The sequence below is a fragment of the Globicephala melas genome, chromosome 8, assembly GCF_963455315.2.
Source record: "Globicephala melas chromosome 8, mGloMel1.2, whole genome shotgun sequence".
Taxonomy (NCBI): Eukaryota; Metazoa; Chordata; class Mammalia; order Artiodactyla; family Delphinidae; genus Globicephala; species Globicephala melas.
In genome coordinates, this window is record NC_083321.1 from 571097 (window position 1) to 583102 (window position 12006).

Here is a 12006-nt window from a genome sequence, read left to right on the forward strand (position 1 = left end):
TCACCATTTTAGACATTTAATCTATCGAGTGTATGAGTTCTTGAAGCACCCGAGATTTTGTTGTCAGTTCAGACAAGCTAGAGCAACATAAATGGAAGTGAAAGACACTTAATTTATCAGCTCAGTGTGAAGTGCTGCAAATGCTTGAGATTGTTGATGGCACAGAATATTATGCAGAGGCCCCTTAAAAACAACCGTAAAACCTGCTAGGCTCGTGAAGGGCATAAGTGCTTGTAAAACGGAACTTAGCAGGTTAAAAAATTAGGTTTTGAAATTATAACTTTAATAAGTCGAATCCTAATTATTTAAATTTAATGTAAATCTGAGTATAAACTCCTTGCTCAGGCCCGAAACCCTAACCCTCAGCCCCCATCCCTGGCCCTTCCTCAGGCCCTGGCAGCCTGAGGAGCTGCCTGCCCTGCCAGGTCCACGCTCTGCGCTGCGAGCCCAGGTCTGGCCCACGCTTGCTCCATCCTCCTCCTTGCCCCCCGCCTGTCGCAGTGGGCACCAGAGGACACGCAAGGGCAGATACAGGCCCCGTGGAGGGGCCTTCAGAGGCAAGCTCTCCTGCTGCCACTGGGCCCCTCCCCCATGTTCTGGGGACACCTGCAGGGCCAGAGCACCCCACTTCGGGGCCACCCGGCCAGCCGAGGATCCCCAGTCTGAGGCTGTCTCTCCAGGAGGGCCTGGATGGCATCTCTGTCTTACTATGGGGAGCCCAGTACCTGGACGACACCCCAAGAGCACTCATACTTCGTTGCTGGAGGTGCCCGGTGGCCGTGGGGCTTCTGGGGTCAGGCCTGTGTCTTCCCTGGGGTGGCCAGTGCTCCCGGGTAGGGCGAGGATGGGGTCCCTGGCCCCGTGGGCAGCCCTGAGCCTCTCTTCATTTGCCAAGTCAGCACAAGGTAAGTTGTTTTCCTGGCAGGGGCCACCCGTGACTTGTCCTATTTTAATGGGGAAGGCTTGGCCGGGGGTCACACCAAGGGCAGGGCCCAAGCCACTATCACTGTCCTATCACTCCTGGGCCAAGAAACATTCAGCTTTGAGGCCGGAGGGCCAGGAAGAGGGACGCATGCAAGGATTTCCTGCTGCCGAGCCCTTCTCCAGCTCATGGATGGAGACACCCTCCCTTGGTGCTGGGATAAGCAAAGTCCAGAGCAAGAAGGGAGAGGGAGTAGGGCGTGTCATGTGCAGCGGAAGCTTCCAGATATGGCTCCAGAGCCAGCACAGCAGATCTGCTGTGTCCCACCCCCACCAGCCCATCTGGCCGGGACCGGGGTGACTGCTGTGACTTGGGCATCTTGTGCTGTCTGGCATGTAGGTGTCCACTCAGTGGCCGGGCAGGTGCTAAGCCCTGAGGTAGGCTTCTGCGATGGGCAAGTGGCCGTGCACAGGGTTGTGTGCTCTGTGGTGTCAGTCATGGGTTTTAATGCTTCTTGTCATCCCACAACCCACGTGAAAATACCCCATAATGAAGGGGAGGGGTGGTATGTGTGTCAACGAAGCCAAATGGGCAGCATTTCTTGGTGGCTGTCATGGGGCACGTGGAGTGGTGGACCCTGGGAGGCTGTCCACGTCCCTGCCACAGCATCTGTGATGGTGACCTTTTTTGGAAATAGAGTCTCTGCGGATGTGACTTAGGATCTCGGGAGGAGTTCATCTTGGATTTAGGGTGAGACCTCAGTCCAATGACTGGGATCCTTATAAGAGGAGAGAGAGGAAGGTCCAACATACAGGCGCAGGGGAGAAGGCCACGGGCTGAGTGGTCCCGCAGCCACCAGAAGCTAGACGAGGCGGGAAATGGAGTCCCCCTCAGAGCCTCCAGGGGCACCAACCCTGCACACATCTTGATCTTGGACTTCCGGCCTCTAGAACCCGGAGAGAATCCATTTCTGCTGTTCCTAAACCATCAGCTTCGTGGTTATCTCTTATAGCAGCTGCAGGAAACTACTCTAGTGGTGCTCAAAGGCCTGAACTGATATTTTTAGGTATGTTTTCTTTCCTAAAGTTGTTTTTCTCAGGCTAATCTTAAAATTGGGTTATATTCCATCAGCCCACCCTGGCTGGGCCCTTAGAGGAAGGAGCTGCAGTGGGTGCAGTGGGAGATGCCACAAAACACCCTACAATATGAGGCCCATTCAGTCTGGCTGGCTGGCTGCCAGCATGGCTGATCCGGCCTTTAAGGTCAAGGGGTGCATTTTTCAACAGGTACCTTAGGGAGACCGGAGGTCATGGTTCCCTGCTCTGGGGGTGAGCAGGATGCCTGAACTGGCAGCGTCCTGGGGGGATGCTCCACCCCTCCCGGGTTGGCGTCATCAGCTGCGTTGCTCCTGAGGCTGATGATTGACAGTGCTTGTAGGGCCCCTTCAAGCCCAAGGGGAACGGACGTGAAGTGGTCTTGATGACAAGCCACAGGACAGGATGGTGGGGGGCATCCCGACCTGTCCTAGGCCCCTAGAGCACCAGAAACCCCTCGGGCATGGGAATAGGTGTCAATTAGTATCTAGGTTCGGCCGGTGTAGCAGAGGCCCCAGCCACTGTGGCACAAACACGGGCAGCTTGCGAGCTAGCGCAGTGCAGGGTGTGGTCCAAAATGGAGCTCCAGCCATCAGAACCGTGCTCCAAGTAGGAAGGATGGAAAAGGAGGGGCGAGGATTCAAAATCATGTCACCAAACGTGTGTTTTGGGTTGAATTGTGTCCCCTGAAAGTTCACATGTTGAACTCCTCAGAATGGGACCTTATTTGGGGTCGTTGCAGATGTAATTAATTCAGATGAGTTCCTGCTGGGTAAGATGGGCCCCGGGTCCAACATGACTGGTGTCTTTGTTAAAAGGGGAAATTTGGACACACAGAGAGATATGCATCGAGGGAAGATGGTGTGAAGAGACACAGGGCAAAGACGGCCGTCTACAAGCCGAAGACAGAGGTCTGGGGGGGGGTGGTCAGATCCTCAGTTACAGCCTCAGAAGGAACCAGCCCTGAGGACACCTTGATCAACAACTTCCAGCCTCCAGAACTGGGAGATAATACATCTCTGAATTCCTTTCTCTACATCATATGCAGGAATTTCTGGCATCTCAACCTTGTTTTAACACAGGGCCACTGAGTCCAGCTTCCAGGCAGTTGGCTGCCCAGGCAGACTCAGCTGACCCAGATCACTGGGTGCCCTGTGGGACTGGTCCACTCTCTCAGAATCCATCCTACACACATTCTGCAGAGTTCGGTCAACAGAAACTCAACTTCCTGCAGTTCTCCTGGCAGCTAAGCCTTTCCAATCCGGGTCTGACTTTTTTTTATTTTAATAAATTTATTTATTTATGTATTTATTTATTTATGTACGTATGTATGTATTTTTGGCTGCGTTGGGTCTTCGTTGCTGTGCGCAGGGGTTACTCTTTGACTTTGTTGCAGTGTGTGGGCTTCTCATTGCGGTGGCTTCTTTTGTTGCGGAGCACGGGCTTTAGGCATGCAGGCTTCAGTAGTTGTGGCACGTAGGCTCAGTAGTTGTGGCACACAAGCTTAGTTGCTCTGTGGCATGTGGGATCTTCCCAGACCAGGGCTTGAACCCATGTCACCTGCATTGGCAGGTGGATTCTTAACCATGGTGCCACCAGGGAAGTCCCTGGGTTTGACTTTGTGTTGGGACTTGACTCTCCCAGGTCGTAAGGGATGGAGCCGGGCCAGGGAGCTTTGCGGGGAGCTGACTTTTCTCTTACAAAGTAACCCCTTCAAGGGATGTCATGACATGGTCTTCAAGTATGGGGACAACTTTGCCCAGAGAGGGGAAAGGGGCTGTGAAGGGTGATGGGGGCTCCTGGAAAGTAGGGGTTGGGGTCCCCTGGTCTGCCATATTCCCCCTACCCCCCTTCTCTGGGCCCCACCAGTGTGCCAGCTTTTACTGAGCGCAGCGGGGGAGGCCATAGATTCACCTTCTGTGTCTCTCTTTTTTTAAAATTTATTTATTTATTTACTTGTTTATTTTTGGTTGTGTTGGGTCTTTGTTGCAGTGTGTAGGCTTCTCATTGTGGTGGCTTCTCTTGTTGCAGAGCACGGGTTCTAGGTGCATGGGCTTCAGTAGTTGCAGCACACGGGCTCAGTAGTTATGGCTCATGAGCTTAGTTGCTCTGCGGCATGTGGGATCTTCCCGGACCAGGGCTCGAACCCATGTGCCCTGCATTGGCAGGTGGATTCTTAACCACTGTGCCATCTGTGTCTCTTTTGTAACAATCCGAATCTGCCGTGTGTGGCTCTGGGCTCAGTTTTATGGCTGCGAGAGAGGAGACCCGCTGTCATAGGCAGGTTCCCACCTCCCTAAGGTGAGCGGTCAGGGGCTTGAGCCCATCCCTGTCCGCTAGGTGGTTGGGCTTCCTTCGAAGTCCCCACCCACCACAGAGTTCATATCATTGGCATATCATTCCTGGTCAACACAGGTAGCCACTGGGGCCCCAGGACGCCACATCCTGTCCCTGAACACGCATGGCTGCTCAGGGCCTCTAGCCACGCCTGGACCAGGCTGCCAACCCCAATTTTCTGGAAGGTTATTGTCTGCAACGCACTCCAGAGATTATGGGAAGGAAACTGGGTCACTCATAAAACTGACAGGCCCAGGTACAAGTGGAGACACAGCCAGCTAACGCCACAGGAGCCCCCTGGACACCATGGCTCTGGGCTCTGGGCTCCCTGGCTTTCATTTCTTCTCCTTTACAATGCAAGTGTTGGGGCCCTCCCCTCCCGCTAGACACGGAAGGAGAGCCTGGGAACCAGCAATGGCTACAATGGGACACATGTCCAGTTCACACAACCCAAGAAACGAAGCACTGCATGCTGCCGAAAGTGACCTGTCCCTCGCTGAGAAGTGACCGTGGTCAGGGAGAGCCGCATCGACTCAGGCCCGAAGCCTGACGACTAAGTGATCTGCAGGGCGGTGAAGGCGGGGCAGGAGGCAGGAGGCTGGGGGCTTTCGCACAGCCAGCTGTGTGTCTCATCAGGCTCTGGGACCACCCCACAACATACACACACGCTGGTGGGAAGCAATCCCATGAGGCTTGGGAAGTCCAGGGTCAGCAGTGAGAGGGGGTGGGATGCCTGCCCATCTCCAAGCCCCTCCTCCCAGAAGCCCCTGCACCCTGGGCTGAGCTTGCCCTCTGTCCATGCCCTGCATGAGCTCCTGCAGCCTCTCTGCATTGCCCCGCCCTGTGAGTGGCTGCCAGGGGTGGGTCACAGTCTCGTCCTCTGAGTCCCCTGGCCTGGCTGTGGTAGATAATCTCCCGGCCTGGGGAAGCAGGCCCTAGGGCTCTCTCCCTCAGGAAGCCCTCTGCTGGCCAGCCCTTCGGAGGGTCTTGGAAGGTAGTGAAATTTCCGCCTTATAAGGATTCGGGTCTCCATGGCTTCTGGCTCCCCCCAGGGGTCCCAAAGGACCAGAGCCTGGGGGCTTCGTCCTCCTGGCCAGGGTCCACCCGGGCCTGGCCTCTCAGCGGGAACTGAGGAAGTGAGCCAGGGTGGGTCTGGGCTGGTTCCAGGTACAGGGCCTGGGTGATCCCAGATGAGGAAGGATCCTCTTCAAAGCCATTCTGCTTCATGAAGGAGAGCTCGGCAGGGCCCCTTGCTCGCCAAACTCCCTGGATTCTGTGCCTGCCTAGGGCCCTGCAGTGTGCCGCAGGTGGGCCGCAGTGGCCGTCCTCACCTCCACCTCCCCAGGCTGCAGAGGTTCGTGGTGCCAACAGTGGCAAAGGGTGTGGTTGGTCAGTGAGGAATCGGATTCAAGACTGGGCCCTGGTCACCTGGTGCTGTCAAGGGATGGCGGTGGAGAGTTTTCTCGGCTCGCCCTCTGTAAAGAAAGGCGCTGGCTCTGCACAGCCCAGGTGATGTGCCGCAGGCCCCCAGAGCTCTGATGGAGACTGGTCCCCCAAGGCCGGCAGCTGCCCCAGGACCTCGGCTGGGCAGGGCGGTGAGAGGTCTGGGGGGAGGGTCGGGGCGGTGGGGTCAGGGCGGCCGTGCGTCCCGGTCAGGGGTCGGGCGCTGAGGTCTCTGGTGGGAGTCAGGGTACTGGGGATCCGGCTCGGTGGAGCCTGGTGGGCGGGATCGGGGGGTCGGTGGCCCCGGGCAAGAGAACCCGCAATTCCCAGCGCAGCCCCGCCCGCGACGTCGGTCTTCTGGGCCGCCCCGCGCCTGCCTTTACGGGCCCGCCACCGACGTGCTCGCCCCCGCGCCGCGGCCGCCATCTGTGGCCGCGCGAGCGAGCGTGCGCGTGCGTGGGGCTGCGAGCGTGCGTGCGTGCGCGCGCGCGGCGGCGGCCCCGAAAGCGGCGCTGCAGCCTGGGGCGGCTCGGCTGAGGCGGCTCCTCCCCGCTCTCGCTCCCGCTCCCGCTCCCGCTCCCGCGGCCCGCGGCCCGCGGCTCGCTCCTGCTCCGGGCCCGCCTGCCCAGGCCGCTCCCCGGGCCCGAAGATGCCGGCCGTGTCGAAGGGGGACGGGATGCGGGGCCTGGCGGTCTTCATCTCGGACATCCGCAACTGTGAGTGGCGGGGAGCGGACCCGGCCTGCGTGGGGTGGGGGCGCAGGCTGGGGTGAAGGGCTGGCCGGCGGGGGCCTTCGGGGGCTAGGGTCCGGGGCGCGGCCCTGGCGGGCGGGGGTCCGGGGGTTGAGGGCTGGGGTCCGGGGCGCGGACCTGGCGGGCGGGAGTTCGGGGGTTGGGAGCTGGGGTCCGGGGCGCAGACCTGGCTGGTGGGGGTCCTGCGGTTGGGGGCTGGGGTCGGGAGCGCGGACCTGGCGGGCGGGGGTCCGGGGGTTGGGGGCTGGGGTCCGGGGCGCGGACCTGGCGGGCGGGGGGTGGGTGGGGAGCGAGATGAGGACTTGTCGTGGGGGCGGGGTCAGGGGTGCGGGGTCAGGGGTGCGGGGGTGAGGGCGGCGTTCCGCAGCCGCGCCGGGTCTGTGGCACCGCTGAGGGGCTTCTGGCGAAGGCGCCCCTCCCCAGCATGATGTCATCTCGAGCAGTCGGCCCGTCTTTCTAGCAATGGAGCATTTAACCCAGCGGTTTCCAAAACAGCGTGGCTTTTCCCTGGGAGTGGGACTAGCGAAACCCGCGTCTTGCCGGGGAAGCAGCTCCTTGACCTGGGTTCTGGCGGCTTATTAGGCCCTGATTAAAATGACTCGTTCCCGAGGGAATCTGGACACCGGGGGGTGGGGGGTTGGGATGGCTTAGGGGAACTGCTGCTCTGCTCGCTGTCTTCCATCAGGGACAGGGTTCTTAGCGACATGTGTCCCCTCGGAGTGGAAAAATCCACCCCAAAAAGTGCAACGGCCGGGGGGCCGGTGGGTGTACTGTTGGTCCACCGATACATTTGACTTTGGTGCGCAGAAACTCCTGTTGCTTTTCAGGTAGCTGTCCCCTTTATCTAATTAAAAAAATAGACACAAAGCCAGCTTCCTGTCTGGTTTTATTTCTTGTTTGTTATCCACCAGACGTTTGTGGATTTCAACACCTGAGGTTTCGGTGTATTTTAAAGAATGCTTGTGACTTGATCTACTGGTAAATGCTGTTGTCCTGAACCCTCCCTTGATCCCGTCATCTCCTTAGACTGGGATGGAGGACCCAGACTGTGGAAGGTTAGATTTTCTGTCCCTTCCCTTTCTCTGCAAGAAATCGGTGTGGAAACACACCCTGAGGTCTGTGCTGTTACAAGTCGGGCAGTATCCTTTCTCTCTTTCTTTGCTGTGTAATGTGATTTCATAGACAGTAATATTTGTAATCGTAATGCGTCTTGGAAAGCTAAGTGTGGATGTGCTACTGCTTGAGGAGACCCCTTGGGCCAAAGCTTAGCCGCCTTAAATTAGCCATCACATCTGTCCTTCCATTATGGAAGAAAATTGCACTGGGCAGGTCATTGAGATTGAAACTCATTTTCTTGGACAAGTGATCATCTACAAACTAGATGTGTTCTGTGCTGGGTCTGCCGCATAGTGGAGACTTGGCTGTTGACTGAGTGTAGACAGACTCTCCACCCCGCACGGTGGCGTTTGGGGCCGATCACTTGTGCGGTGCTGTCCTGTGCTCTGCAGCACCCCTGGTCTCTACCGCCTAAACGCTGCAGTTGTGACAACCAAAAATGTTTCCAGCTGTTACCCTGCAGGGCACAACCCAGCCTGAGCCCTTGGTGTAGGCCCATGAATAAGATAGTGTCTTCCTTGACGGAGCTTCTGCAAGAAGAAGATGCGCCTAATCCCTTGGAGGGCGTGGGGGGGGGCAGCTGTTTAACACGGCCCCTCCTCAGAGCCAGCTTTCCTCGCCGTCCTGTTACCCCCTCATCAGCTGCGGCGCTGTCCTCTCCCCTCAGAGCAGCGTCAGCAGCTCGTGGCCCTGTGGCCTGCCCCGCCCCCCGCAGTGGAAGCCCCACGGGGTGGGGGCCACGTCTGTCTGGCCCACCACATCACTCCTCCTGGCTGGCAGTGTGGCGTGAGACGACACCCAGTGGATGAGGAGACAGCGCCCAGCTGGGGCCTGCTCTGGCTGAAGGGCATCGCGGGCCGAGGCCGGTGGGTGTGCCCACGGCAGGGAGGAGGAGCAGGTCTGGCTGGAGGTGGGATCGGACAGCGAGCCCTGGTGGGAGCTGCCCCGAGCCGAGCCCTTAGTAGCGGGGAGAGGGGTCCCTGCTGCCCCCCGCCCGGCCGGCTCTGCTTCCCTGTTGTGAGGGTGAGCCAGGTGGCCGGGTTCTGTGGGGAGAGGGCAGCCGGGGCCCTGGCCACGGAGCTCGGTCTCCTCCACTGACACGGACGGGTGGGTTTGGAGCTGAAGTATCACTGAAGCGTTTCAGCTCTAAAATCGCAGCTCCGTTTTCCCTTTCCGCACAACGTAGTCTCTTAAATGTCCCCCTTAGCAGCGAGCTCTGCCTCGGGTTGTGCCTCACTTTGGTATCCGCTGCGGTGGACGGGCTTGGAGGGCTGGCCTCTTTGCGCTGGTGGCAGTGATCGTGCCCCAGGATTTGAGAGGTGCCCGTGTCCTCGTGTTCCGTGGAGCTTTGTGGCTCAGGTAGAGAACCAATTCAGTGCCCCCAAAATTAACTTGGGGACTTCCCTGGTGGCACAGTGGTTAAGAACTCGCCTGCCAATGCAGGAGACACGGGTTCAGGCCCTGGTCCGGGAAGATCCCACATGCCGCGGAGCAGCTAAGCCCATGAGCCACAACTACTGAGCCTGCGCTCTAGAGCCCGCGAGCCACAACTACCGAAGCCCGCACGCCTAGAGCCCGCGCTCCGCAACAAGAGGAGCCGCCACAGTGAGAAGCCCGCGCATGGCAACAAAGAGTAGCCTCCGCTCACCGCAACTAGAGAAAGCCCGCGCGCAGCAACGAAGACCCAACGCACCCCCCCAATAAAAATTAAGGTTCATTTTACTCTTGTCTGTACATTTAAAAAATGCTGACTTTTTGAAAAAATTGCTCTTCTTGCATATTTTCTTTTGCACTCTTCTGCATAATTTACATTCCTTAGAAACCGATTTAGGAAGTATGTGACGAGGCTCCTGGGAGGGACGGACCACCAGGCTGGGGGAGGAAGGAAGGCTTTGGTCTGGTTGAGTGTTTCTGCCAAGGCTGGTGGTTGCTGCTTCTAGGAAATACCTGTGTATTCTTCCCTGTGTTTCCCTTCTGGCTCTTCTGGAGGGGTGGGGGTGGGTCACTGCTTCTCTTACGAGACGTTGAAATGTCCTGGTGATAAGTGTTCTCATGCCACATACTCAGCATTACTTTTCTTTCCTCTTAAAATGAGCGGCCCTCTTTTTTTTGGCACCGACACGTGTCAGGATTTTGTAGTTGCGGAATTATTGGAAAGGCTGTCTTTGTGGGATTAAAAGGCATTTCTGAGCTTTAAAAAAATCTAATAGACCCGAGGGTAAGATTCAGGAGTGCCGTGGGAAAAGGCGTTTTGCGTTACTGTGACCAGAGAGAGGGATTCTGGCAGGAGCTCTGAGCAGGAGGGGCTCTGTGTTCCTTGAATGTCACTTGCAGGTTCTTGGGCACAAGGCCGGCCTCCCAGAGCTCAGATTTCAAAACTTCTAAGCCGCCAAGGATGGAAAGTCTTTTTGTGAGTCTGTGGCAGACTTGTCTGGCGCTGTGCTGCCACGAAGCTGTGTGGTCCCTTCCCTGTGAGCTGGCCTCCGGGACGCCCTGGGGGCCCACGGTCACATGCTGTACTTCCTCCGAAAAGCTGAGCGGTTCTGAGTTCCGGGACAAGGTGGGCCTCAGGTTTTGGATAATGGGTGGCATCTGGGCTTGTTGTGGAAATGCTGCTGGGGTTCTGAGAAATGGAGCACGCAGCCCTGGTCTCCTGAGGTGCTTGCAGACAGACAGACAGACAGGGTGGGAGGTGAGTTCCCACCAGCATGTCCGTGTGTATCGAGCACCTCCTGTGCTCAGGACTCCTGCGACAGGCACGCACCCCTCCCATCCTGCCCCTCCCTCTGGTCAGCACGGGCGTTGGACACGGACGCCGCATTGGGAGCTACAATGTCCATGCCTTCTGTCAGCCTCTGGCGGCTGCAGCGCGGAGTAAGTTAAATGACTTCGCTGACAGCTCAGCACGGTAAACGGGATGATACTCGCTGCAAAACAGAAATGAGCAATTTCCACTAGGCCACGTGACGCCTAAAATGTTGGATTACAAAACTGTATTTACTGATTTTGGCGTTTTCCCTCTTCAGAATCTTCCTGACTTTGGTGTGAAGGTTGACACGTTGAAACGTGTCATTTTATTAGGAGGAGAATTGCAGGATAGGTTCCAGTGGCCATTCCCTCGTGGGGGTGGGAGCTGAGGCTGTGTGAGGAGATAAGCTCCTGCCCTCTGTGCTGGGGAGAGGGTTGTAAGGGTTCAGCCAAGGTGCGTTGAATAAAGACCTTGTGAGGAGGAAGCGGCCCTGTTTTAAAGCGGTGCCTTGGAGACCGACTTGGGAAGAGGACCTAGAAGGGTATGGGGATGGCGCTGTGGGGTGCCAGCAGGGGAGAGGCGAGGCCCAGCCCAGCCCCAGGCGCTGTCACTGCCCACTGGGCACAGCCTCTGCGCAGCACTGTCGGCAGCGGAGGAGGGCCAGGGCTCGTGACCACCTAGATGAGAGCGAGGGAAGCGGGGCCACCGAGGCTTCTGTGGGAGGCGCCAGCGGGGACGGCGGGAGACACTCAGCTGTGGGGTGGGCCCGTGGTCTGGCCCTTGCAGTTTGTGTGAGTCGGGGTGCGACGGATTTAAGGAGGGCAGTGATGCACCTGCAGCTGCCCTGTGCCCAGGAAAGAGAGGAACCCCTATGCAGGGAGGCTGACCCCCTCTTCCCTGGCGCGGCTCTGGCCCCGTGTAGCTCCCTTAGCCTCCTGGTACCTCAGGAAACAGGGAGTGGCTGGCTGACTGCTGGATGTGTTCATTAAGGCAGAAACTTCTGGCAGTGGTTTGGGTCAGATCCTGATTCTGTCCCTTTTTCTTTCCCACTTTTGCAAATTGTGGCCCTAGACAGCCTGGAGTCTTCATTTTGCCCAACATTTAAACCCAGTGAGGGAATGCCCTGGCAGTCCAGTGCTTTCACTGACGAGGGCCCAGATTTGAGCCCTGGTCGGGGAACTAAGATCCTGCAAGCCATGCAGCGCGGCCATAACAAACAAACAGACAAACAAAAAAACCCCAGTGAGACTTGCAGTGGTTTTGCGTTCAGCCCTCTCCTTGTATTCGGGATGTTTCCCGTGTGCGGTTCTTTCCACCTGCCCCCATCTGCAGGATTGCTTAAAAGTGTGGAGACCAGAATCCAAATTGGGTTGCTTGGCTTGTATTTTGCATTGCAAGGTCTGTTTTTTTTCCTTTAAAATCCTTTCTGACAGCAGCAGAAGGGTGACGTGAGGATTAGTTATTTAGTGCACTTAGAGCACCTTGAGCTCCTTAGAGCGGGCAGTGCTGTGGGGATTTGTGTTTTGCTTTTTCCGTGGCCGGCCTGCCTTTGTGTGATGGGGTTGAGAGGGCAGTTATGTGTTTCTGTTGCCG

General features: G+C 57.5%; 1 protein-coding gene across 5 annotated transcripts in view; it reads left to right on the forward strand.

Annotated features, from left to right (window-relative positions):
• The first annotated feature begins 6301 nt into the window (after positions 1 to 6301).
• AP2A2 (adaptor related protein complex 2 subunit alpha 2) overlaps positions 6302 to 12006 on the forward strand; it is a 63660-nt gene continuing 57955 nt past the window's right edge. For all 5 annotated transcript variants that reach the window (XM_070046058.1, XM_030850887.2, XM_070046059.1 and 2 more), the window contains exon 1: positions 6302 to 6512. In XM_070046058.1, the coding sequence (XP_069902159.1) occupies positions 6446 to 6512 (67 nt within the window). In that variant the 5' untranslated portion in view covers positions 6302 to 6445. The remainder of the gene's footprint in view (positions 6513 to 12006) is intronic.